The 25,225-nt window shown below is 39.7% G+C and overlaps 1 protein-coding gene across 2 annotated transcripts in view; it reads right to left on the reverse strand.

Moving 5' to 3' along the window:
* B4GALT5 (beta-1,4-galactosyltransferase 5) overlaps positions 1-25,225 on the reverse strand; it is a 74,920-nt gene that overhangs the window by 42,455 nt on the left and 7,240 nt on the right. Inside the window, exon 1 of one of the 2 annotated variants that reach the window (XM_077873530.1) lies at positions 18,168-18,192. The exons of the other annotated variant lie outside the window; for it this stretch is intronic. Within the exon in view, the coding sequence (XP_077729656.1) occupies positions 18,168-18,177 (10 nt within the window). The 5' untranslated portion in view covers positions 18,178-18,192. Of the gene's footprint in view, positions 1-18,167; positions 18,193-25,225 lie in introns of those variants that run through there. 2 annotated transcript variants of the gene reach the window in all.

Raw genomic sequence — 25,225 nt, forward strand, 5'->3', positions numbered from 1 at the left:
GCTGGCCCTTTACATGTGTGAAGTCTGCCCCCAGCTCCAAATGATTTGCGCCTTGTCCTCCCTTCTCTGAGGGCAGCTCCTTTTACTTTGCTCCAGTATCCTGCTGTTCCCAGATACCCCTTGCAAGCTCAAGGCCACTGCCCAAGGGACTCTCCTTTCCTCTTGTGCATCTGCAAGGCTTACTCACACAACTACTCAAAGTATTCAGTTGTCACTTCAGTGAGATCTTCCCTAACCACACTATATTTAAAATGTTGTGCAACCCTCGTCCAGCAAAACAAAACAAAACAAAACAAAAAAAACACACATCCTCACTTTCCCTTTTCCTGCTTATCTTTCTCCATGGCACTAATCATTTAATATGACATATAATTTTCTTTTTCATCTGACTTGACCCCTACGCACTAGAACATTAGCTCAAGGAGAACAGAGATTTTTGTGATTTCTATTTGCTTACCCCAGTTCCCACCGTACAGTAGCTGGTATACAGTAGCAGCCCAATAAATAAGTAAATGTTACTTAGAGCTGAAAGAGTAGGTGTGGTATGGCTAACGAGCCTAAGGCAAAAATTCAAGATTTCTATTCTAATGGTGAGGGAGAAGGGTCAAATGATTAACAGAATAGATGGGAAAAATTAGGATCCATACTTAAAAAGAATCTCAAAATACAATTTTGACTCATGACACATTCCAAATATAGACAAATACCTCTAAAATTAAAGATAAATTTTTCAATTAAAAAAATCAAATACAGTTCAAGTTGCAATTAAGTAATAAATACCATCTGTGCTCCTAATTTGAAAACTGTTTCAAGCCCTAGCTCTCCAATTTATTCATATCCTACTGAACTTTATTTTTAATCTTCAAAGTCAACATCTTAATTTATATATATCCTATCATTCCATCCCAGTTCCCATTAATACAGCTTTCCATTCCACCTTCTTAGCTAAAATGACCAGAACTGGGGGGAAAAGAAATGCTTCCATTTTGACGAAGAAGGTTAAAGAAAAGATATGTTAGAAAAAAAAGAAAAAAAAACTTGGAGCTGAGAAAATGGATAACTCTAGTTTCTATAAGCAATATTTAAAAGAAGAAAAATATATAAGTCAAAGATGGAAGAATGGTAGTAAATTCTCTGTCCCACAATCAAGAACAAGGAAATTTCTAAGAAACTAGTCTTACGGCCAGACAGCTTACTAAATACAATTTTGATATTTAAGAATAATATACCTGAAATGAACTCAAAAACTACTATTTGTTTATGTTTAGAAAAAAGCTTAGATCCCTGGGTGGCTCAGCGGTTTAGCGCTGCCTTCAGCCCAAGGCGTGATCCTGGAGTCCTGGGATGGAGTCCCACGTTGGGCTCCCTGCTTGGAGCCTGCTTCTCCCTCTGCCTGTGTCTCTGCCTCTTTCTCTCTCTCTCTCTCATTAATAAATAAATACAATCTTTAAAAAAAAAAATCCAGATTTCTAGTCTCTCCAAATATTGGAAGATCTAGCCACTTTGATGCAATCATCAGGTGCTGAGAGGCTGGTGGCTGTCTCCTTCTAACAGAATACAATCTTTTTAGTTGACCCTAATCACCCATTTACACCCTCTGATCTAAAGTGAAAAAGGAAAATATTTTATAAAATCAAAATTTCATTGTTTCTACCCTCCAAAGAGTTACTTTTATGTTATTAATATCTAACTAGAGGCTGCTTTTAGGCAACAAGCCTGAGCAATGGAAAGATGATTAACCCAGAAGGGCCCCACTGAGCTGAATACAAATCAGTCCATCAGGTGACCCACCTCAAAATACCCATTGGTCAGGCCCTAACTGACCAATGGGCTACTTAAAACCAGGCACAGTTACCAAAACAGGGAATATGCCTTCTGTCCCCTTCCTGTCCTCACCTTCCCTCTTTAAACAGGGCCCCCCCACCCACTGCCTGCTTGCAGACAGCCACTCCTTTGCTGTGTATTTGATAAACTTCTATTTTCTTTGTCCTGCCTCAGCTGAATCCTTTCACCATCTGTACCACAGGCTTCCACCCGATCGAGTCACCCCACATTTGGGGGTCCCAAACGAACCGGAGAGGCACTCCACTAACCATCCTTCAACACATGAGTGTCTACTATGGAACAATAAGGATCCAAAGACACTAAAACAGAACTACAGTTTAGTGGTTAAGAGCTGACCTCCAGGGGCACCTGGGTGGCACAGTGGTTGACCGTCTGCCTTCAGCTCAGGTCGTGATCCTGGGGTCCTGGGATAGAATCCCACATCAGGCACCCAGTAGGGAGTCTGTATTTCCCTCTGCCTCTCTGCCTCTCTCTGTGTCTCCCATGAATAAATAAATAAAATCTTAAAAATAAATAAATAAATAAATAAATAACTGGCCTCCACAGCAAACCCCCTGGACTTAGTACAAGCTTTGTCACATATTAACTGTGTGACTTGGTCAAGTTATTTAGCCTCTCTGAACTTCACTTTCCTCACCTATAAAATGAAGCAAATATTAACACCTAACTCAATGGGCTAGGAAGATAGACAACACATGCAAAGTTTGAGGACCAGGGCTTTGTACATTGTTAACATTCATGTGTTAGTTCAAAATTTATTGAAAGAAATCACTAAATTGTACACCTGAAACTAATATTACACTGTATGTTAACTAACTGGAATTTAAATAAAAATTCTAAAATAAATAAATAAATAAATAAATAAATAAATAAATAAATAAATATTCTTTTAAAACTAATGGGGGGAAAAAAAAAGAAGAGAAAAAGTTGATTCCTGAACTGACATATGCCACAAGGCAAGAACACAAGTACAAGTGTACAAATCACTAAGTGCCACGTGCTATTATTGGTACTTTTTTTAAAAATTTCATTTATTTATTCATGAGAGACAGGGAGGCAGAGACACAAGCAGGCTCCATGCAGGGAGCCCGACGGGGGACTCGATCCTGGGTCTCTAGGACCAAGACCTGGGCCGAAGGCAGCGCTAAACCACTGAGCCACCCAGGCTGCCCTATTATTGGTACTTTAATAGAAATCGAGGCATACGTGTAGGCTTAATAGACATGCTAAAGAGCCACTTGTTCAAATAATTCTGTCCCCTCTCCCCAGCAGACAGAGAGGAAGCTAAATGGGGTGCGATTAGCTCAAATGAAGGTCTGAGTCAGGACCCTGTGGTCCCAAGCTCACGATTGAACTTCTTACAGTCCTGTGGGGCTTAGAGATAGCAAATGTCAGACCCCTGAGTTAGTGATTAGAATAGAGTGGGTCTTCAGGAAGTCACAGTTCCTATTCTTTTTATAGGCCTTCTATTTTAGAATAATGTCAGATTTACAGAAAAATGGTGAATATATTGCAAAGAGTTCCCTACAATTATGACTTGTATCCACACTGTTATTCTGGTTGTGAAGACTCAGAAATGATTTCTAAGCTACTTTGAAGACACATGACAAAGGTGAAGACTGTCACTCTGGGAAAATCCTGCTTGAAGCACTTAAACACACCAGACCACACCAGCAAGTTGATTTAACAGGTCTGATAGATGTGTTATAAGATACATTTCAAGGCAGACACGAAGAGGCTATGATGCTCATCACAGATGCAGCAACACCTTCTACACGCTACCATTTCTGGCAGGAGCTTCAGCAGGTGTGGCAGTATCTCCTCAACTCACACCACAAACCCAGAGGCTTCGAAAATGCCTTTTATGCCCTGCAGGGCCCATCACAACACAGTATTTCCTAACCAACCAGAAAATGAAAAACTCTGGGGTCCAGACAGGCCTGCACTGAAAGCAGCAGGAATAGCAGCTGCTGGACTCTCGAAGGTCAGACTCTGAGTAGTGATCCAGGATGCTGTGGGCTGGCAAAGGTAGGGGGGAAAATGTTGGATGTGAGCCTGGATCTGAGCACTGGCTGAACAATTAATTACTAGTCCCATTCCCTCCTATCTGTTTGACTCCTGGCAGCTGCCTATGGTAAAGGTAATGTGAAAATATCATTTTACATTTTACAAAGTAGAAATCAGAGACTCAGAAGAGACATGTGCAGACAACAGCTAGAAAAGTGGGAAAATAACAGTTATTGTCCCCAGAAATTGAATATGATTCACACTAACATTTGGACCAACTTTTTTTCCTTTTCTCAGACATACTTTGAAGAGCTCTCAAAAGCTTTTCGTCAAAGACTCGTCTGGGTAAGTTTTTAAAGCCTCGTTCTTTTTTTTTTTTTTTAAGGTATTCTTTTTTTTAAAAAAAAAATCAATTTATTTGAGAGAGAGAGCAGGAGGGCAAGTGGGGGGCAGGCAGGGGCAGAGGTAAAGGTCAAGAGAGAATCTTAAGCCGACTCCGGGTTGAGCATGGAGCCCATGGGGCTTGATATCATAGCCCTGAGATCTTGACCTGAGCCAAAATCAAGAGTCGGACACTTAACCAATTGAGACACCCAGGCACCTCTAAAGCCTCATTTTTTAAGAGTAAGAAGAAAGCATCGTCTGAACTGAGTCATTAGAATGATTCGTGTGGAATGCTCGCTACAAGATCTATGTATGATTTCTCCTCTTCATCGGTGCTGTGATGCTGCTCTGCAATCTTCTCTGACTCAGCACCTAAAAGGCTAAAAGGCATGATGGGAAGGGAGTACCATAAAAAAGCCATGCATTATTAATAAGAGCCTTGGCATCAAAGCAGAACAATTTGGAAAACAGGAAAATGTCTGCAGAGTAAGAAAAAGAGTAACAAACAGCTTAAATCCCTTTTGGCAGCATCATACCATTCAGAAACATCCACTTGAAGTCATTTCTCTTAAGCTGGCTTTTTCTTTTTTAACCCTTAGTTTTAGCCCCAATTTGGGTCTCTCTGTCCTTCCTACCTGAAATTCCAAATGTTATTTACAGTCTCTGAGCAGATTTCTCTGTGTTCATTTGCTCCTGTCAGCTCAAAGGATGTACATGCGTCAGATCACACTGAGAAGAGACTGCAACAATACTGTTCTGCAGAAGCCTGAGGAGACACCACCACATACGGGTTCCAACAGCCCCCATCACCTAGAAATCAAGAATCTGTCCTCTCAACCCTAGGACAAGTGAACAAGTGACCTCAACTCCCCATTCACAGCACATAAGTGAATGGTGACCGAATCCAAATATTCTTAATACCATTTTAGGACCCCAGTATCTACCATCAAATAATCAGGCAAGAATGAAGCTGGAAAGCTGTCCAATGATAAAAGTCAATGACCTGCATAATTCAGGGTTCATTCTACTTCTTTGGCACTATACCAGATACCGCTCTAAAGGAGGATGAAAAATAGAAAACTAATCCTTCCTCTTAGAGGAATGGTTCTCAACCAGGGGGGCTTCTGCTCCCCAGGGGACATGTTGCAACACCTGGAGGCATTTTTGGTTGTTGCAGCTCAGGGAGAGAAGTGCTATTGGATCTAATGGGTAAGAGGCCAGAGATGCTGCTAGAATTCTGCAATGTGCAGGACAGCCCCCAACAGCCCAAAATGTCACTAGTGCTGGGATTGAGAAATGTTGTATCTAACTTGTTTGTGCTAAGACTTATTTTTAAATTAACTGTTGATATTGTTACACAAAAAGCATAGTAGTGATGTATGGATAATTTATAATGGTGGTTAGAGCAATAAACAGATCATACTTATCTCAATTTCCTTTGAACTGAATGTGTTTTATTTAATAAACGCAGTATAGACTATTATCATCTTTTCTACACTTAAGAAAGAAAACACATCAACAGGAATTATATAAAGTAGTATCTACTTCTGACTGAGTAGCTTGCTATAGATCAAGGATAGATCATGGATCTCTCAGAGAACAACTAGAAAAGCCAGATTAAAAAAAAAAAAAAAGAGGTGTAAAGATTTTGTAGAGCTGCTGAAGCAATTAAGAATTCAGGGAACCAAGATCTTGGAGAAGGGTGAAACCCTTAGAAGTGAGCCAGCTTACTGCAGTGGGTTTATCATTCAGGGTACCAAGAATAAGGCTAAGGGGGGCACCTGGGTGGCTCAGTTGGTTAGGCATTTGCCTTGGGCTCAAGTCATAATCCCAGGGTCCTGGGATCAGCCCCACATCAGGCTCTCTGCTCCGCAGGGAGCCTGCTTATCCCTCTCCCTCTGCCACTCCCCCACCTTGTGTGCATGTGCTCTCTCTCTAATAAATAAAACATTAAAAAAAAAAAAAGAATAAGATGGAGGGAGCACGCAAACAGTCCTGGCACAGGACTGGAGCCACTACTGAGAGGCAGAGAAACCAGCAGAACTTTGGCAATACCTCCTTGGCTGAAGAAACAAAAATAGAGATTTAATGGACCAGAATCCTAGTGAAAAGAATTGAGCCAGTTTTCCCCTTAAGCAATTTGTAGAATCCCACAACTGCAGAGGTTAGAAGGCTAAGGCACCAAACAGAAAGCCTCTGAAGAACATCGGAGAGTTCATCACTCTGTGTGCTGAGGAGACAGACTCAAGTCCAGGACACATCATGGTAAACACCCAGGTTCTCAGAACTCCCACAGGGCTGCTCCCTAAGAGTACAGGTAAACCAGAGGTCAGTGGAGCCTTACCACAGCCACACCCTACCCTTGGTGGCTCATTCCCTGATAGGATAAATGGGATCAGTCCCTACCCTATTTGCCCGGCAAATGGGAGTGAGCCCACTCTAAAGGAGGGTGAAACATACAGGACTACTCTAATTTTTTATACACAACATCCAGTTTTCAATCAAAATTACCAAGCATGCCAAGAGATAGGACCAAACAACTGAATATCAAGAGAAGAACCAGACAACAGGAAAAGATCCACAAGTGATACAAATATTGAAGTTATTACTCATGGGCTTTAAAAATAACTACATTCAAAAAAAAAAAAAAAAAAAAAACTACATTCAGGGCACCTGGGCAGCTCAGTCGGTTAAGCGTCCAACTCTTGATTTCAGCTCAGGTCTTGATCTCAGGGTTGTGAGCTCAAGCCCTGTGTGTTGGGATCCATGCTGGGCACAGAGCCTACTTCAAAAAAGTAATTACATTAAAAAAATAGAAAAAATAAGGAATACAGTTCCCGCACAGAAACTGTAATCTATTAATGTTACTGTGTACTAGCGAGTCAAAATTTGCTTCATTTCTAAGATGCACTGTGAAGAAACTCTATGAAATTGTGCCTTTTAAAATTTGTATTTACTGATGAAAAAAAATAAAGATGGAAAGAGAATGAAGAATTTCATATTAAAATTAGAATCTATAAAAAAGTATCAAGTAAACATTCTAGGACTAAGAAATATAGTAACTGAAACTAAGAAGTTAATAGATGAGTTTAAATTGGATTAGATACAGCAAAAAAGAGAATTGGTGAACTAGATGTCAGGGCAATACAAAATATCCGGACTAAAGTCTGGAGAGTAGGAAAGGAGAATAGAAAAACACAGATTTATACTGAGCATTAGCCGTAGAAAGTGTCTTGGCAAACAGGGTTTATGTGTCCACTGGATATTGTATGTGGAAATGAACACAGGTGGTACTACCTCTTTGACAATTATAGTTTTTGTTACTTGGTCATTTCCAGAACAGTACAATAATCAGAACAATAATCTTGGGACTCAATGAAAAAGATGCTGAATTTTTTTTTTTTTTCAGATTTATTTGAGAGAGAGAGAGAGAGAGAGACAGCAAGGGAGCACGTGGGGTAGGGTGGGAGGCAGAGGGAGAGAGAAACTTCAGCAGACTCCTCAGTGAGCCACTGAATGCGGAGCCCAACATGGGGCTTGATCTCACAACCCTGAGATCAGATGTGAGCTGAGACCAAGAGCTGGACACTCAACTGAGTGTACCATTCAAGTGCCCAGAGATTCTTAACATAGTAAAGATCAAGAATCTCGTTCTCTTTCAATCTCAAAGTTAAAATGATCAAGGCAGTGGTCAGATTCAAACGGCTCCATTTCTGCTCCATGGGGACAGAATCACAGATACTAATTTATGACATTATTTACACCAACATTTTATTATGGAAAATTTCAAATACATAGCAAAGTTGAAAGAATTTTACAGAATATACTCACCATCTTGATTCTATGCTTAACTTTTTCTTTTACTATAAATATATCCATCTAGCCAGCCATCCATCCACCTCATTTTTTTCATGCATTTCCAAGTATTACAGACATGAGTAAACTGCTCTCTAAATACTTCAGCATATCATTAGTAAGAGTTCAATATTTGTATAATTTTTGCCCTTTAGATATAAAGTTTCATAAAATGAAAGTGTGCATTTGCTGAGTTTTGATGACTGCATACCTGTGTAATCCAAATCTCTATCAAGGTATGAAACATACCATCATCTCTGAAAGTTTCCTCAGCCCCTTTCTGGTCAATGCCAATGCTCATTTCCCTCTCCCAGAACAAGTGTCATTTCTAGCCCACTTTTTCAGAAATGCATTTTGAACAACCTTCAAGTCTATAGTGTGAGGAATCAATCTTAGAAAAACAAATGTTTTGGGGCAGCCCGGGTGGCTCAGCAGTTTAGCACCACCTTCATTCAGCCCAGGGTGTGATCCTGGAGACCCGGGATCCGGTCCCACGTCCGACTCCTTGCATGGAGCTTGCTTCTCCCTCCGCCTGTGTCTCTGCCTCTCTCTCTCGCTCTCTCTTTCTGTATCTAATAAAAATAAGTTAAAAATCTTAAAAAAAAAGAAAGAAAAGAAAAGAAAAGAAGAAAAGAAAAACAATGTTTAAAAAAAAACAATCAGGGACGACTGGGTGGCTCAGCGGTTTAGAGCCTGCCTTCCACCCAGGTCGTGATCCTGGAGTCCCGGGATCGAGTCCCGTGTCGGGCTCCCTGCATGGAGCCTGCCTCTCTCTCTCTGCGTCTCTCATGAATCAATAAATAAAATATTTTTTAAAAATTTAAAAACTTTAAAAAAAGAACAATCATTTTAATCATAAAGTATTCAATGAAAGCACATTACTGAAGTCAAATTTATATGCTTTTATATGTAAAGTAGGGGAAAAGTGGCATCTTTAGATTCCTATAATTCCTTTGAATTCCACGTTAAGTGATATTATTAATCTAACAGTTAATTTGCTGCCAGTATCTTTCAATGTAATAATATTTAGCCCCAAAGAAGGCACACTGATTGGTATGCCCAACATATAAACCTTTTTATTTAACAACTACTCTTGTTTGTTGAAATTCTATTGTTATTAATTCATGGAAGCATAAAGTATTCTACGGAAGAATCCTCAGCTATGGATTTCAATTTTATCTATAATTTACATTTCTTTTAATACTTAGATTTCCTTTCTGCCTATGACCCAACCAAATCTTTCTTGGCAATAATGGACTGTTCTCTCTGCTGTGAACTATAGTTACCTGGCTTTATCTGGCAACTGGTTAATTTAACATTAAATTAGCAGACTACACCAAGTTCTGGTCCTAGAATATTATTTAACAATAGATAAGAGCTATAATGATAAAAACAGTGCTTGTTGAGTCAGGCAAAATTTCCTTGAGGATTAGTTTATTATTTTAATTTCTGAGACTGCCTATAGATGGGGAATTATGAGTCATTCTGATAAAAACAAAGGTGCAGCACCAATAGCCTGATTCATTACTACTATAAAAAACACACACAAAGAATGTGCTTTTATGGCATATGTATGATAAAGTCCACATTTTCATAGAGGATTGAAAAGCTGACACTTTGCCTCTAGATTACACTTTAATATTTTAATATATAAAACCATACATACAATATGAGCTCAATTATGTTTTTGAAAAATTATACATACTAAAAAAATATTAATAGTATATTATCTTTGCGTTATGAGATTTTATGCTATCTTTATTTTATGCTTGGATGTATTTTCCAAATTTTATACTTTCAATGTATTACTTTTATAACCCAAAATAAATATTAATTACTGGGGAAAAAACCGAAACCCTAGCGGTAACTGACCTGTAATGATCCCCATCCTACTCTGATTATGGAGCTACAATGCCCTTTGTACCTGTTTGATCCTTGCTGCTCACCTCAAAGATGCACATAAGCTGGTTTTCCCAACCACAAAACACCCTAAAATCCTACGGACCCCATGTCTGCAAGAGAGTACTTGAATCGTTTTATTTTTTTTTTTTTATTTATTTTTTTTTTTACTTTTTACTTGAATCGTTTTAAACCTATGTCCCCACAATCATGCTTTCTCCCTATCTTCAGTATATTCCCATCTGCCAAGTTTTTTTTTTTAACTTATTCACTGTAGTCTGCATTATAAAAACAATAGGTATGTTGAGTGTGCTTTTTCTATTTATACACAAGCCTCTCTCTGCCTCACCCCCAACAACAAGAAAAATCCTGGTATCATCATATCATCACCATCATCATCATCATTCAATGCCAACTTCATGAAAATCCTTGGTTTAACAACTAGACTGGGAATGAGCTCTAGTCTTGGTACTGCCCAGGAGACAGTAAATCCTTCACCATCTCTAAAATTCCATTCCCCCATCTGTAAAATACAGAGGTCATTCCAGTAATCTTGAATATACTCTCCCACTCTTTTATGTTGTAATTCCTCGAGCCTGTTATATCCTGTGCATGTAACCTAGTCCCCAAAACACATCTAAGATTGTAATCTCCCAGAAGGCAGACTATCAATCATAGTAGCAGCTAACATTTACTGGGTCTGCTTACCACTGCCAGGAACCTCGCTAAGCACTTCACTGTAAACTAGAACTATTATCATCCCATGAGAAAGCTGAAGTAGGAACTAAATGGTTCAGTAACTTGCCCCAAGTCACAAAACCAGCAAATTGCAGAGCTGGGACATAAACTCAGAAGGTGTGGCTCCAAAGCTCAATGCAGTTCTTATCTCCCATGGGCAGGCAAATTCTCTCTGCCCTGAACATACCAAACACAGTACTTGTATAACTTGGGAAAGTGTTTTTTTGTGTGTGTGTGTATTTTTTTATTGGAGTTCGATTTGCCAACATATAGCATAACACCCAGTGCTCATCCCGTCAAGTGCCCCCCTCAGTGCTTGCTGATCACCCATCACCCCATCCCCCTGCCCACCTCCCTTTCCACTACCCCTTGCTCGTTTCCCAGAGTTGGAGTCTCTCATGTTCTGTCTCCCTCTCTGATACTTCCCACTTATTTTCTCTCTTTTCCCCTTTATTCCCTTTCACTATTTTTTATATTCCCCAAATGAATGAGACCATATAATGTTTGTCCTCTGATTGACTTACTTCACTCAGCATAATACCCTCCAGTTCTATCCACATTGAAGCAAATGGTGGGTATTTGTCATTACTAATGGCTGAGTAATATTCCATTGTATATATAGACCACATCTTCTTTATCCATTCATCTTCCGATGGACACCGAGGCTCCTTCCGCAGTTTGGCCATTGTGGACATTGCTGCTATAAACATTGGGGTGCAGGTGTCCTGCCGTTTCACTGCATCTGTATCTTTGGGGTAAATCCCCAGCAGTGCAATTGCTGGGTCGTAGGGTAGTTCTATTTTTAACTCTTTGAGGAACCTCAGGGAAGTGTTTCTAAAGGTCTGTAAGGCAGAGTGACTGACAGATAAACTGGAAGAGTAAAGAGAGAGAGAGAGAGACAGAGCTAGCCAGCTTTCTACACCTCTGTTTTCAGTAAGTCTAGAGGTTGAGTACAAATATTCCTATTCTTCTCATGGTTGTACATCATTAAGAAACAAGCTTACTTTCCTCGCCACTTCCCCAAAGCCTGGCTGACAGTGTGTTTATTCTCAGATATGATGAGCTCAGCTCCATGGTTAGAGAGCAGTGCAAATGAGGATACAGTGCCAGTTCGACTCCAGGGCAGGCCTGCAGCTTTGCATCAAGAACAGCTCTTTGCATAATGAGTAGCCTGGCAGAAGTTCCCCAGTCCTGTCAGCTACCTCAAGGGTTCTGATACCAGTCACCAGGGAGAGCTGTCCTGAAGAGGGGCAAAAGCACAAAACAATTACCTCTGCACCTAGAAAATAACTCGAAACCACATATGAACACCCACTTTCAACACAACAATTAGCCACATTATTCCATTCAGAGAGAAATAACAAGACTGAGATGGGGGATAAACTGAGTCAACTCAAAGCTGCTCTTCCTTATGAACATCAAACAGCTTAAATACACTTTGTGAAAGACCTTAATATTCACATTGACTTCCAAAGAGAAGTTAGAAAAGTTTTGATCCTTGTACTTCAAAGCGCCCTTTCTGTAGAAAGAGCAAAATTGTGCCCAGATCACAGGAGAAGTGGGCTTATCCAGCCCCACTCCGACCACTCCTGTGGGTCCATTCCAGAAACACTTAAGTGGCACTGTTTCCGGACAACTATTCTTCTGTCACTTTCAAAAGCTTACACTTCCTCTTCCTAAATCAAAAGGAATAAAAAACTGTGACTCAAAATCTCAGTATGGCCAAATGTATCCTAATTTTACAGAAGCAACCTAGACATAGTCAAGAACACAGGCTCTAGGGAAACTTAAAAAAAAAAAAAAAAAAAAGCAGGCTTGGATTCAAATTATACCTCAAACGTCTCATAAGTTCTGTGACCTTGAATAAATTATTTAACCCCTCCCAGCCTTGATTTCCTCATCTGTAAAACAACTGCATGTCACGGAAGTACGGTGTTTTAATAGGATAATATGTAGGGATCCCTGGGTGGCTCAGCAGTTTGGCGCCTGCCTTTGGCCCAGGGCCCACGATCCTGGAGACCCAGGATCGAATCCCACGTCGGGCTCCCGGTGCATGGAGCCTGCTTCTCCCTCTGCCTGTGTCTCTGCCTCTCTCTCTCTCTCTCTGTGACTATCATAAATAATTAAAAAAAAAAAAAAAGGATAACATGTAAAACAAACTTACAGAAAAGGCTCAACTAATGGAAGCAGCACCTGCTGCCACTGTCAAGTTGGGACACAGAAAGGCCGCTGAACTAGAAGGGAAGAGTAAAAGGAGAGAGAGACAGAGAAAGGGACGCCTGGGTGCCTCAGTGGTTTAGCGCCTGCTTTCGGCCCAGTGCATGATCCTGGAGTCCTGGGATCAAGTTCCACATAGGACTCCTTGCATGGAGCCTGCTTCTCCCTCTGCCTGTGTCTCTGCCTCTCTCCGTGTCTCTCATGAATAAATAAAATCTTTTAAAAAGAGAGAGACAGAGTGAGAGAGAAAAAGACAGAGAGAGAGAGAAAGCTAGCCAGCTTTCTATTTCTACACTTCTGTTTCTACACCCAGAAATGCAAACTACTGACCAATATAGTCAATTCTGGGAAGCAGGCTTTCTCAGACACTACAGTTCCTATCTATGTCACAGGACTGAAGAAGAGGTGGTGGTGGGGGGAGACTCATAGAATTATGTGGGTTAAATGTTTCACTTTGTCACCCTCTGGTTAGCTAAAAATGTGCAGCCTACTGGAAGAAATCAAGAATTACCTTGTGCATTGAAAGACACAGAAAATAACCTAAAAAGAATTTAAGACAGGTATGGTGACTCTATCAATATTCAGAATATAAAACTAGGTGACATGGCCCAGGTAATTTTTCCTCCAAAAACGTGAATTTACTTATCAAAAAGTTTTATATAGTCCCCTTCCTTTTCCAAAACAATTCAGTCCTAAAGCCATTAGGTGGGGTAAAGCAAGGGAGGTGTCTGTGCTGAGGTGTCCAGGGAAGACACAATGGGTCACAAGGGGAGCCTAAGCACGGCAGGATGAGGGCTGCCCTGCATGCAGTGTCAGAGCCAGGAAGGGTGAGGAGGGCATCCAGCAGGAAAGAGGGGGGTGCCAAGGTCGGGGTGCCACAGCCCAAGCAGGGGTGAGAGGAGTGCCTGCCTGGGAAGAGGAGCAAACTGGTCCAAGGTGTGTGAGCCCAAGCAGCATGGGGAGGACACTCATGCTGACAAATGGGCTGGTGCAGGGTGTGGGAGTTAAGTGCGATCAGGAGGGAGGAGAGCCCAGCAAAGGGAACTGAACTGTTTGGGGTGAGAAGGATGTCCAAATAGAGACTGGGGATATAAAGCATACAAGGGATTGATCAACTAGGTAAGTGTATTAAGAAAAATGGGAGCTAAGATTCTCACTGCGAGAGAAAGGAATTACAAATATGGAAAGAGAGAAAACTAGACTGAACCCGGAGGTGTTAGATTTAAATTGCAGGTATTGATGTGAACTCCACAATTTCCCATTTACATGTAGAAATACAGATGTCGATGTGCATAGCTTTATATATTGAGGCAAGAAGCCTTAACACTCCAATAGCAATGAGTGCCCCCAGTATCCAGCTCTTGGCTTCTGAATATCCATTCTTCATTGAAAAGAATCAAAATTCTTTGGAAAATAGCTGATTCCAGGTCTGGGATAAGGAAGACACAATGCACTTAGAACAAGCTGTTATGCCAGAAAGTAAAAATGTGACTCTGAATTTAATTATTTTTTTAGTCTAAAAGACATTACTGGGGCAACTGGCAACACTCTGATGGGGGCTGAAGGATTAAAAGGCCATAAAGTATCAATGTTAATTTCTTAACTTTAATGGTTGGCTGGTCTTTTGTTGAAATAACCTTGTTTGTTGAAAAACATAGTCTAGTATTTTAGGGGTGATACGAAATCATGTCACCAAATGGTTCAAGAAAAAGTCGATGTACTATAATCGCACAAAACTTTTTTTTTTTTTTTTTTTTTTATTTACGATAGTCACACAGAGAGAGAGAGAGAGAGAGGCAGAGACACAGGCAGAGAGAGAAGCAGGCTCCATGCACCGGGAGATGTGGGATTCGATCCCTGGTCTCCAGGATCGCACCCTGAGCCAAAGGCAGGCGCCAAACTGCTGCGCCACCCAGGAATCCCCAAAACTTTTTAAAAATCATTTTTAAAAAGTCTCATACATTTAACCAAATTACGTCACAATTTTGTCTTATAGACAGTTCTGCTATGATGCTTATTTTGAAAATGCACATTTGTTCCAAGACAAGTGATATATGACAACAATGAGCATAACTGGAATTTCACATTTACTTATGTGCAATTTCACCCATAAGGAACATGCAGAAAACTACACCCCGCTACACACACACACACACACACACACACACTCATGCACATGCACATACCCCAAACATCTACCAGCTACCTCACTTCATCAAGCAAGTGCCCTATACACATCTGACATTACAATGTTTGGTACTGTATCAATCCTCCTTTCACCCACTACATAATAACTCACAAGTTGGCTGTCTTGATGCCCACATCCAAGAGCAAATTTCAGGTCTTTTTCAAAGTAAAGTATCCATTTTTTTAAATGTTATTTATTTATTTCAAAGAAAGAGAGAGCACAAGCATGAGCCAGGGAGGGGCAGAGAAGCAGATTCCCCACTGAGCAGGGAGCCCAATGTAGGGCTCAATCCTAGAACGCTGAGATCATGACCTGAGCCGAAGGTAGCCGGTTAACTGATTAAGCCACCCAAGAGCCCCTAAAGTGCCCTATTTATGGTTTTTCTTAACCATTTAAACAGGTATAAACCTGTGCTCAGTTTTCGTTAGTATCTTTTTTCATTGGGTTCCTTTTTTTTAATGAGTCACTAATAAAGTTTTTGAGGGTTGTGTACCTAAATTCACTTTTTCCATAAGTTCTATAGCTTTTATTTACCAATTTTGTGGACATGGTGATTTTTAGGAATGCCTAAGTCACATTACAGCAGAACTAATTGTATTTAATTTAGCCACCTTTACAAAGAATGACTTGCATGACATTCATGGTGTCCCTATTCTGTATGTATTAGGTACCTTAAAAAAAGAGGGTAGAAAAAGAAAAGATGACATTCAGTTGCAACCTAAATTTCCAGCAATTCAGAAAGTAAGATTCTGAATTTTCATCCTAATGTTTCAAAAAAAAACTAGAAAAACCCAGTCAGCCTAGAGAAAGCCATACAAAATTAACTATATATTTAATTCCTTTAGCTATAGAGGGCACACTGTGTCACATAGCTACATTTGAAAACACTAGGGAAATAATGACAGCAATGTGTATGTTTAATGTGGCCACAGCAACCCAACCAACTCCTTTTGTTTTGATCTGCTCTGACTTACCTTTGACTTCTCAGTTATTCAAACTTTAGTTACTTCTGACAAACTAAAGAAAAAATACCACACTGGAGAAAAATAATCGCGAAGTACAAGATTTCCAAGAAAGCCTTGATTTCTACTTTGCAGAATCCAATCAATGGAGAAACCAGATCAAATATTACACTTTCACATTAAGTTAGCCACCCTGGTGTACAATTTCACGAAATTTTAAATCTTCTACTTAATTTTATTAATAATATTTAGGAACAAGATTAAATCAACTTGACACCAAAGGGGCTGCAATTTCCTATCAGGTTTTTTGCCTATCAGTAAACATAGCAAGTATGTTTTCTTTATAGCCTTCCTTTCAAGAATTCCCTTGCTAGAAATAATCTTATAGCAAGACATTATGTTTAGTTATAGTGAGGGGAAACACAGAACTAACCAGAAAAAGATGTTACAGCAGAGAAACTGCAAAAGGTTATTCCAGCACAAAACGGCACTGACTAAATTGCTACCACTCTTCTAAAAATCAATTCTCTCAGACGAACAATTCCTAAGCAGCAAAATTTTCAAATATCTGAGTGCATCTAAAGATGAAAAGGAGACGAAGAAATGAAAACACTTGTGATGAAAACATGATTACAAATAAATTATTGTAATTTTATCACTGTTGAAGTTCATTTAATAGTTTAAAAATACTGTTCAACAGAACAAGGGTGGTAACATTTGTGAGATTCTAATTACACATGCATGATTCATTCCGGAATGTTTCTGATGACACAAACTTACATAAATAATCTACTGGTAAGTTTATTCAGCTATCACAATGAAAAGAGTCAGTTTTTCACACATACAATACAACCCAAAACTATAGCTCTAATCTATGCAGTCTGTTTAACCATTTTAATTATAAAACTATTAAATTAACAGAATAATACTAAAATTAAATCAGTGGTAGTAATGTTTAATTCGTGGATACTGGGGAATGTTACTAAGCACAAACCACAAAATCTATGCCAAAACAAGTCCTCTTTAAAAGAGGTATTTTTCCCATTTTCCCTTGCAAGCTTTGTACTTGGCTTTGGTCAAAGCTAACATAAATAGCTACAGAAATTAGCAATATATTCTCAGGAAAAAAGGCCATGGAAGCCAAAAGAGCACAGGTGGTAGACAAGCTAGCAGTATTGTTCTGTTCCCAGCACTCCTGGCTCCCCCACCCCCACGCCTCCGGCTTCAGCATCCTTAGCCACAGCACCTGCTCTTGAAGCTCAGCAGAACTTCCAGGTAACACCACAACATGGGAAGATTTATCCTTTGCAAACATGCTGACCCTTGTTCTTCTAGCTCTAAATTCTGTTCTAATGAACAGGGTCACAGAAAAAATTAAATCCTCCAGAAACTTCACCACAATCAACTGCTTCAGCCCTGGTCTAGTACATACCTGTTCAGGGGAGCTGGTAACCCAGCAGGAAATTTCCTCTTTCCTCTCCAGTCTCTACTCCAACTGAGCACTGTGATCAAGGGACTAGGGAAGGGGAAGGGCATAGTGATCTGGTGAATATCTAACTAGTAAGTACCAAGACTTGCAAACATATGACGCTATATCTCCTTTATCGTTGCAATAATCCTGCATTTATATACTGCTCATCTTCCCTTTTTACATATTAAGAAACACACTCATTTAAGTAACTGGCATCAAACAAAAATTAAATTGAATTATCCAAAAGCTTTAGAAATTCAGTTACTAATTAACCTAACCCTATTCTTGTTTTTTTGTGGGTTTTCTTTTCTTTTTTCTTTTTTTTCTTTTTTTTAAAGATTTTATTTATTTATTCATGAGAGACACACAGAGAGAGAGGGAAACACACACACAAGCAGAGGGAGAAGCAGGCTCCATGCAGGGAGCCTGATGCGGACTCGATCCCAGGACTCCAGGATCACGCCCTGGGCTGAAGGCAGGCACTAAACCATTGAGCCACCCAGGGATCCCCTGTGGGTTTTCTTTTTTTGGAAGGGGGGGTCTTTGGGCCCTTTTACCTTTTATATTCTTCATAAATACAAAAGTCACATCAAAAAATTACCTTTGTTCATGGGGGTCCACTAGACTGTTCACTCTGCTTTTGTGTAGGTTTGGAATTTTCTATAAGATAAAATAATTAAGGAAAAGATCTCAAATTTAAAGCTGAACAAAAATGTAGCTCTTATCTAAAGTTAATTACCAAATGGAATTCAAATAAATCCAAATTTTCTAATTCATGCAAATCTTAAGATTTCTCGATACTTAAAAGCAGAATGAAAAAGCCAGGCAAGCCAACAATGAAACAGAAAATCAAGCCAACACCAAAAAAAACATTTCACTTCCCCTCTCACATTCTCTCTCCCTCTCTGTCACATACACACACACTCGCGCGCGTGCGCACACACACATAGCATAATGAAGGTTTCTAGTTGTCCCTTCCAGACAAAACAACTGATGGGTGTTGGCCTAGCACTAATTGGCTCAAGCTTTTTAAAAAAAAAAAACATCTTATTTATTTATTCATGAGAGACACAGACTGACAGAGGCAGAGACACAGGCAGAGGGAGAAGCAGGCTCCTCGCAGGAAGCCCGATGAGGGACTTGATCCCGGATTCCGGGATTGCGACCTGAGCCGAAGGCAGGCGCCCAACCGTTGAGCCACCCAGGCATCCCAAGCTCAAGCTTTTATTGAAAACATCATTTTAGCAATAGAGACAAGGTTATTTCCACCTTCCACCCAGTAGCATGAAGCACAAGAGCTAGTTATTCATGAACAACAGGCACACCATCCATATGGACTTTCAGTTTCAGAAAGTGTTTTATCTTCACCTCTCCCTGGATGAAGTAAAATATAAAAGTTTCTCAGGTCCTAGACAAAAACTACCTCTCCAATTAAAGACTGGCAAGCATATTCACAGCATAAAGGTATAACTTTTATAAATTTGAAAACACCAAAGCCATTAACCTAAATACCTTCCTAATTAAAAACAGAAACAATGTTCCTCTCAATAGATGACAATTATTGTAGCTGCCCCATCCTAAATCAGGACTGATTGTTTTCCTATGTTTATCCTTTTTTTCATCTAACTGTCAAGTTTAGGTATAAGACAAACCATTAATAAATTCTTCTGTGACTTATAATTCCAAAGCATTATCACACTCATACTACATAAAATACAAAGCGCTTAGAAGGGTTAAAATCCTTGCTGAGTACAAAACGGGCAAAACTTAAAACTCCTACTTATCATCTACCTGCAAACCAGGCCCAACATAACAAAACATCAGACTGCGCTGAGCATAATTAATCTAAAACTATGCTATGATTCAATTATAACGAACATATTTGCAAATCCATTGTTTTTACTTCATCCTTTTAGTTCCTCACCTTGAAACCTTAATGGTTAGCACAGCAACTTTTCACATACGGAAACGGAACTGGCTAGTTGTCCTTTTCAGCACCTCAGATCTGTCCATCTCTACTTCACCTTCTTGACTTCACAAATAAATACTGACTGAGCACCTACTGTGTGCCAAGAGTGTTCTAGGCAGGAATACAACAATGATCAAGGAAGATAAGTCCCACCCATTTAACACTGAATTAGAGGTCTGATGATGGGCACGAGTATAGGAGTTAGCCAGTAAAAAGGAAAAGGAGAGAGCCTAGTCAATGCTGGAGGGATAGGAGAGGAGTGGCATAAATGAGGCTGAAGAGGCAGGTAGAAGCCAGATCATGAAAGGCCTTACAAGTTACAATAGGGGGTCTGATTCTATCCCAAGAGTAATGAAAGTCACTGAAGGGTAGGAGACCAATTGAGCATGTCTGACAAATGCCTTATGAGCACCTATTCAGTGCAGACTTGTACTCTAAAACCAACACTCTTCAGGGTGGAAGAGGCCTAGGCATGTAAATGCATCCCTCCTCCACTGGTCCAGAGAGCACTGGTGTTATAAAGAAACTTCAGGTCACTGCTTACCACCATCACCATAACTCCATTCAGGAGATAAACAGCAGACACATTCCTTGTAAATATGACCACCACCAAAAACAGGCACAACCAATGAGCCCAATGGGATTAGAGATTAAATGTGTTTTCAAGAATTTCTTAAAAGCTTTTTTGTTGTCATAAATATCTACAGTTAAATTATATTCACTATTATTTCTAGAAATTAAGGAATGTTAACACCAAGTGAACACTGGTTGAACTGACTGAACTGACCTTCAATTAAACACACCCATCCAGGAGTATAAAATCACTCAAAATTGAAAATTTCTTACTACAGGGAAGCTGTACTCCCTAGCTGAAAAGTTAAAAGCAACAGAGCTATGGTGTTTACTTCATTCATCACTGAACCCCCAACCCTACCACACTGTAGGGGGTGTAACATACAGAGGTTAAATTAATGAAGTTAGCTCTAATAGCCAAATCAAGCAAATGAAAAGCCAAATTTATATATTTTTTCTTTTATCACAAGCCTCAAAACATAAACATTTTCTAAGTACCCACCTGTCCTTAATCACTACCATTATCACTCACATTTAGACAAATACATTTACAATTCAGCTGGTACCAAGGACAAAAAATAATAATAAATTGCCATATTTTACCTTGAAGTACAGGAGTTCAGCAGATTTCACAAATTAGATTTTTCTATACTCCTCATTCTTTAGCACTCTTTCATTTTCTGATAATGTTATGAAGGAAATAGAGAAAAAACCCTGTGCTCGCATCACACATCTCCCACTTCATGCAGAGACCATCCTGGCAGCCTGTTCTCACCTCCACCTCCACCTGCCACCCTATGCCGTTTACCGGGAAGCATGGGGAAACAGAATGCTCTGGTGAATAAGGAATTACCAATTTTCACCAAATCAGAAGACAGAAAAAAAACAAACAAACCCCACGCTTGAGACCAAATTCAGTCAAGCCTCCGTGTCTTTCATTCTCAGTAACAAAATACAAAAGGTGCTGGTTAATGGAGATTTGAGATTAAAAAAAAAAAAAAAAAATGCAAAAAAAAAAAAAAAAAGCCAAGTGAAACTTACTTTTCCCTATCTTAAAAGTCATCAGCCCCTTTAATTTCTATATGGAAAATAATGAGTCCAGTGTTTCATTAACTACATTCACCAGTCTATAATATTTTCCAAATTTCTCTTCTATGACATATGTTTAATCAGTATACTGTATTGTCTCCAACACCAAAAATTTGGTGTCTCAACATCTGGCCTTGCCTTACGTGGACTTTCAGAGAACTGCAACTAAAAGCAGAAAATATTTGTTATATTTCAGTCCTATTAGACAACATAATTAACAAACAAAAAACAAGATTTGGACAGGCCCCCTTCCATCAGAAAAAGAAAAAAAAAAATCACAGGACCATTCTAATACTTGAAACAGTTAACACAATCCACAGACCAGGTGAGTGTGGCAAATAGTATCCATTTTAAAGATTTTATTTGTTTGAGAGAAAGAGAGAAGGCACAAGCAGGGAGGGGGCAGAGGGAGAGCATCTAAGGGAGACTCCCTGCTGAGTGCAGAGCCCAACTCAGGGCTGGATCTCACAACCCGGAGATCATGACCTGAGCGGAAACCAAGAGTCAGAGGCTAGACTGAGCCACCCAGGTGCCCCAAAGAGCAACTATCTTAAAGACAGAGTCAGAAACCAAGCAACCAGCATCAACCTTAAAGAGGTTTAAGAGCAAGATAAACCAAAAACCCTTGATTCCTGCTTCCTTAATTATCAGATCAGTAGTAGCTTGTGCAGGAAATGCCTTTTGGTAACTTAAAGCATTTAGAAGTGCCTATCAGACCCTCACGGGCAGAAGTGGTAATGAGCACATTGTAGGGGAGCAAAAGTTAAGTGATACTTAACGGAGTAGTACTTTCTTTTTTTTAAGTACAAACTAAAGAAAAAAAGATAAATTGAAACTCATTAAAATTAAAAACTTGTGCACATCAAAAGACACTATCAAGAGAGTGAAAAGACAACCCACAGAAGGGGAGGAGATATTTGCAAACCATACATCTGGTAACAGTCTAACATTCAGAATATATGGACAGCTTCTCACAACTCAACAATGGACAATTCAATTTAAAAAATGGGCAAAGGACCAGAACAGACATTTCTCCAAACAAGATACACAAATGGCTAATAAACACATGAAAACATGCTGATCGGGGATCCCTGGGTGGCGCAGCGGTTTGGCGCCTGCCTTTGGCCCAGGGCGCGATCCTGGAGACCCGGGATCGAATCCCACATCGGGCTCCTGGTGCATGGAGCCTGCTTCTCCCTCTGCCTGTGTCTCTGCCTCTCTCTCTCTCTCTCTGTGACTATCATAAATAAATAAAAAAAAAATTATTAAAAAAAAAAAAAAGGAAAGATGCTGATCATTTGTCATTAAGAAATGTAAAGCAAAACCACAATGAGCTATCATTTCACACCTACTAAAATCCCTATACATTAAAAACAAAAACAAAAAACAAACATAAAAAATGGAAAATAACAAGTGTTGGCCAGGATGTGGAAAATTGGAACCCTCATCCACTGCTGGTGGGAAAACGGCGTGCAGCCACTGTGGAAAAGTCAGGCAGTTCCTCAAAAAATTAACTAGAATTACCATATTATCCAGCAATTCCAATCCTAAATATATACCCGAAAGAACTAAAAACAGAGACTCAAACAGATAATTGTACACAAAAGTTCAGAGCAGTATTACTCACATACCCAAAAAGATGGAAACAATTCAAGTGTTCATCAACAGATGAATAAACAAAATGTGGTGGCAGGTACATATGATGGAATATTATCCAGCCATAGAAAGAATAAAGTTCTGATACATGCTATCACATGGATGAGCCTTGAAAAAACTATGAGAGGGTCTCCTGGGTGGCTCAGCAGTTAAGCATCTGCCTTCAGCCCAGGCAAGGCGTGATCCTGGAGTCCCAGGATCGAGTCCCACATCAGGTTCCCTGCATGGAGCCTGCTTCTCCCTCTGCCTGTGTCTCTGCCTCTCTCTCTGTGTGTCTCTCATGAATAAATAAATAAAATCTTAAAAAAAAAAGAAAACACTGTAAGAAGTAAAATAAGCTAGATACCAAAGGACAGTATGATTCCACTTACACAAAGCATCTAGAAAAGGCAAATTCAGAGACAAATTAGATCAGATACTAACAAGGGCTGAGAAAAGAGGGGAATCAGGAATTATCGCTTAATGGGAACAGAGCTTCTGCTTGGGGTGATGAAATTTTTGTAAACAGCAGTGACAGTTGCATAACATTGTGAATGTAATTAAAGCCACAGAATTACACATTTAAATTAATACATAGCAAACTTTATGTTATGTATATTTACCCCCAAAGAAACAGCAAGGAAAACAAGTACAAAGTATTGTGGAGCAAAATGAATTCCAAGTCACTTCAAAATCAGGATTAAGAGAAGAAGCCATCCTTTCCCTAAAGTAAATGCAATCCAACAACGAAGAGTCTGGTTAGATCAAGACAATAGTACCTTCATTCATTCCATTAAATGTTTAAGTGCATACAATGTGCTAGGCACTATTCTAGGCATAAGAAAATCATAATTCAGAAAACTTTCCTATCACTACTCTATAGACTAGGAGGATATGGATAAAATGAGTTTTTCTTAATAAATTAAAAGATTAAATGCTTTTAATGTACACAGTTTCATGTAATAAGCACACCAAAAATCCTGAATTGGTCCACATAGTTTAACTTCCTTAAAGTTCCTTGCCAATTTGTCTTTTTCTAAACTGGAATACAAGATTTCTCTTTTTTTTAACTATAACGACCACTGTGTAGCATTTGGGAAAATATTTTTTTCCTCTTTTTTTTTTTTTTAAATAAACAATTTTATTTATTTGACAGAGAGCACAAGCAGGGGGAGCAGCAGGCAGAGGGAAAGGGAGAAGCAGGCCCCCCGCTGAGCAGGGAACCCAATGCAGGGCTAGATCCCAGGACCCTCAGATCATGACCTGAGCCAAGGGCAGACACTTAACCAACTGAGCCACTCAGGTGCCCCAGAAAATGCTATTTTCTGACCTTCACAAGACAATGGTCTAACAATCAGAAAATATAGGGGTGCCTGGGTGGCTCACCCAGTTGGGTGTCCAACTCTTGGTTTCGGCTCAGGTCATGATCTTGGGGTCATGGAATCAAGCCCCCACATTTGGGATCCATGCTCAGTGGGGAGTCGGCTTGGGATTCTCTCTCTCCCTCTGCCCCTCCTTCCATGTGCGCGCTCTTTTTCTCAAATAAATAAATAAATAAATAATTTTTTTTTTTAAAAGAAAATAGATACATTACAAGCCTGAGTATAATTTAGGCCTGGTGCCTAAAAGCAGAACTCTTCAAAATGGGATAATTAGCAGGTTTAGGAGGAAAAAAAATAGTCTTTTCCCATCTTTCTGAGCGAATGGTTTTTCAACAATGAGACCTGAGCAAAAGGTTTAAATATCTATTAATCATACTTTTAGGACCACCTGGGAGGTGAAGAAAACAGTTCCCTTCTTGCAATACCTGCATGTTTTACAGCTCTTTAATAAAAAATAATAGTCATGCTCACTGGCATGGCCTAGATTAATTTAAGTTTTAAAACACAACACTGAGCCTCCCTACAATCCATGCCTGCCTGCGCCTGACACTCTACAGCATTTTCATCACCATAATTAGGCCACGAATTGCCTCAGAGAACTGTTCATAATTGATGACTGTAACTAAGTCAACTCAGAAACAATGACCAGGTTCCCTTCTAGTCGTTGCAAAGTACCTGGGTGTCTGTAACCTGGGAAGGAGGAGTAATAATACCTAGAGTCTAATAACTGCTTACTCAAACTAATGAAAGGAGTGGGGACAGGGGCATGGGAGAAGAGATGGTACTTTAAATGATCAGTGGGACTCCCGTGCCTGGGAAAACACTGCATTCAGGGGATCAGCAGGAGGCCTGAGTGTTCTTCAGGATAAAGCCACAATTTAAAAAAAGAACTTACTGGGTCAAAATGTAATATTCATTTTCACTTAACATCCAATTACCTAGAGGACTGAGGATGGGGCAGGAGCTAATGAGTCCAGGGCTCTCCCTCACACTTAAAAGCCAAGTTTCACT

The sequence above is a fragment of the Canis aureus genome, chromosome 26, assembly GCF_053574225.1.
Source record: "Canis aureus isolate CA01 chromosome 26, VMU_Caureus_v.1.0, whole genome shotgun sequence".
Taxonomy (NCBI): domain Eukaryota; kingdom Metazoa; phylum Chordata; class Mammalia; order Carnivora; family Canidae; genus Canis; species Canis aureus.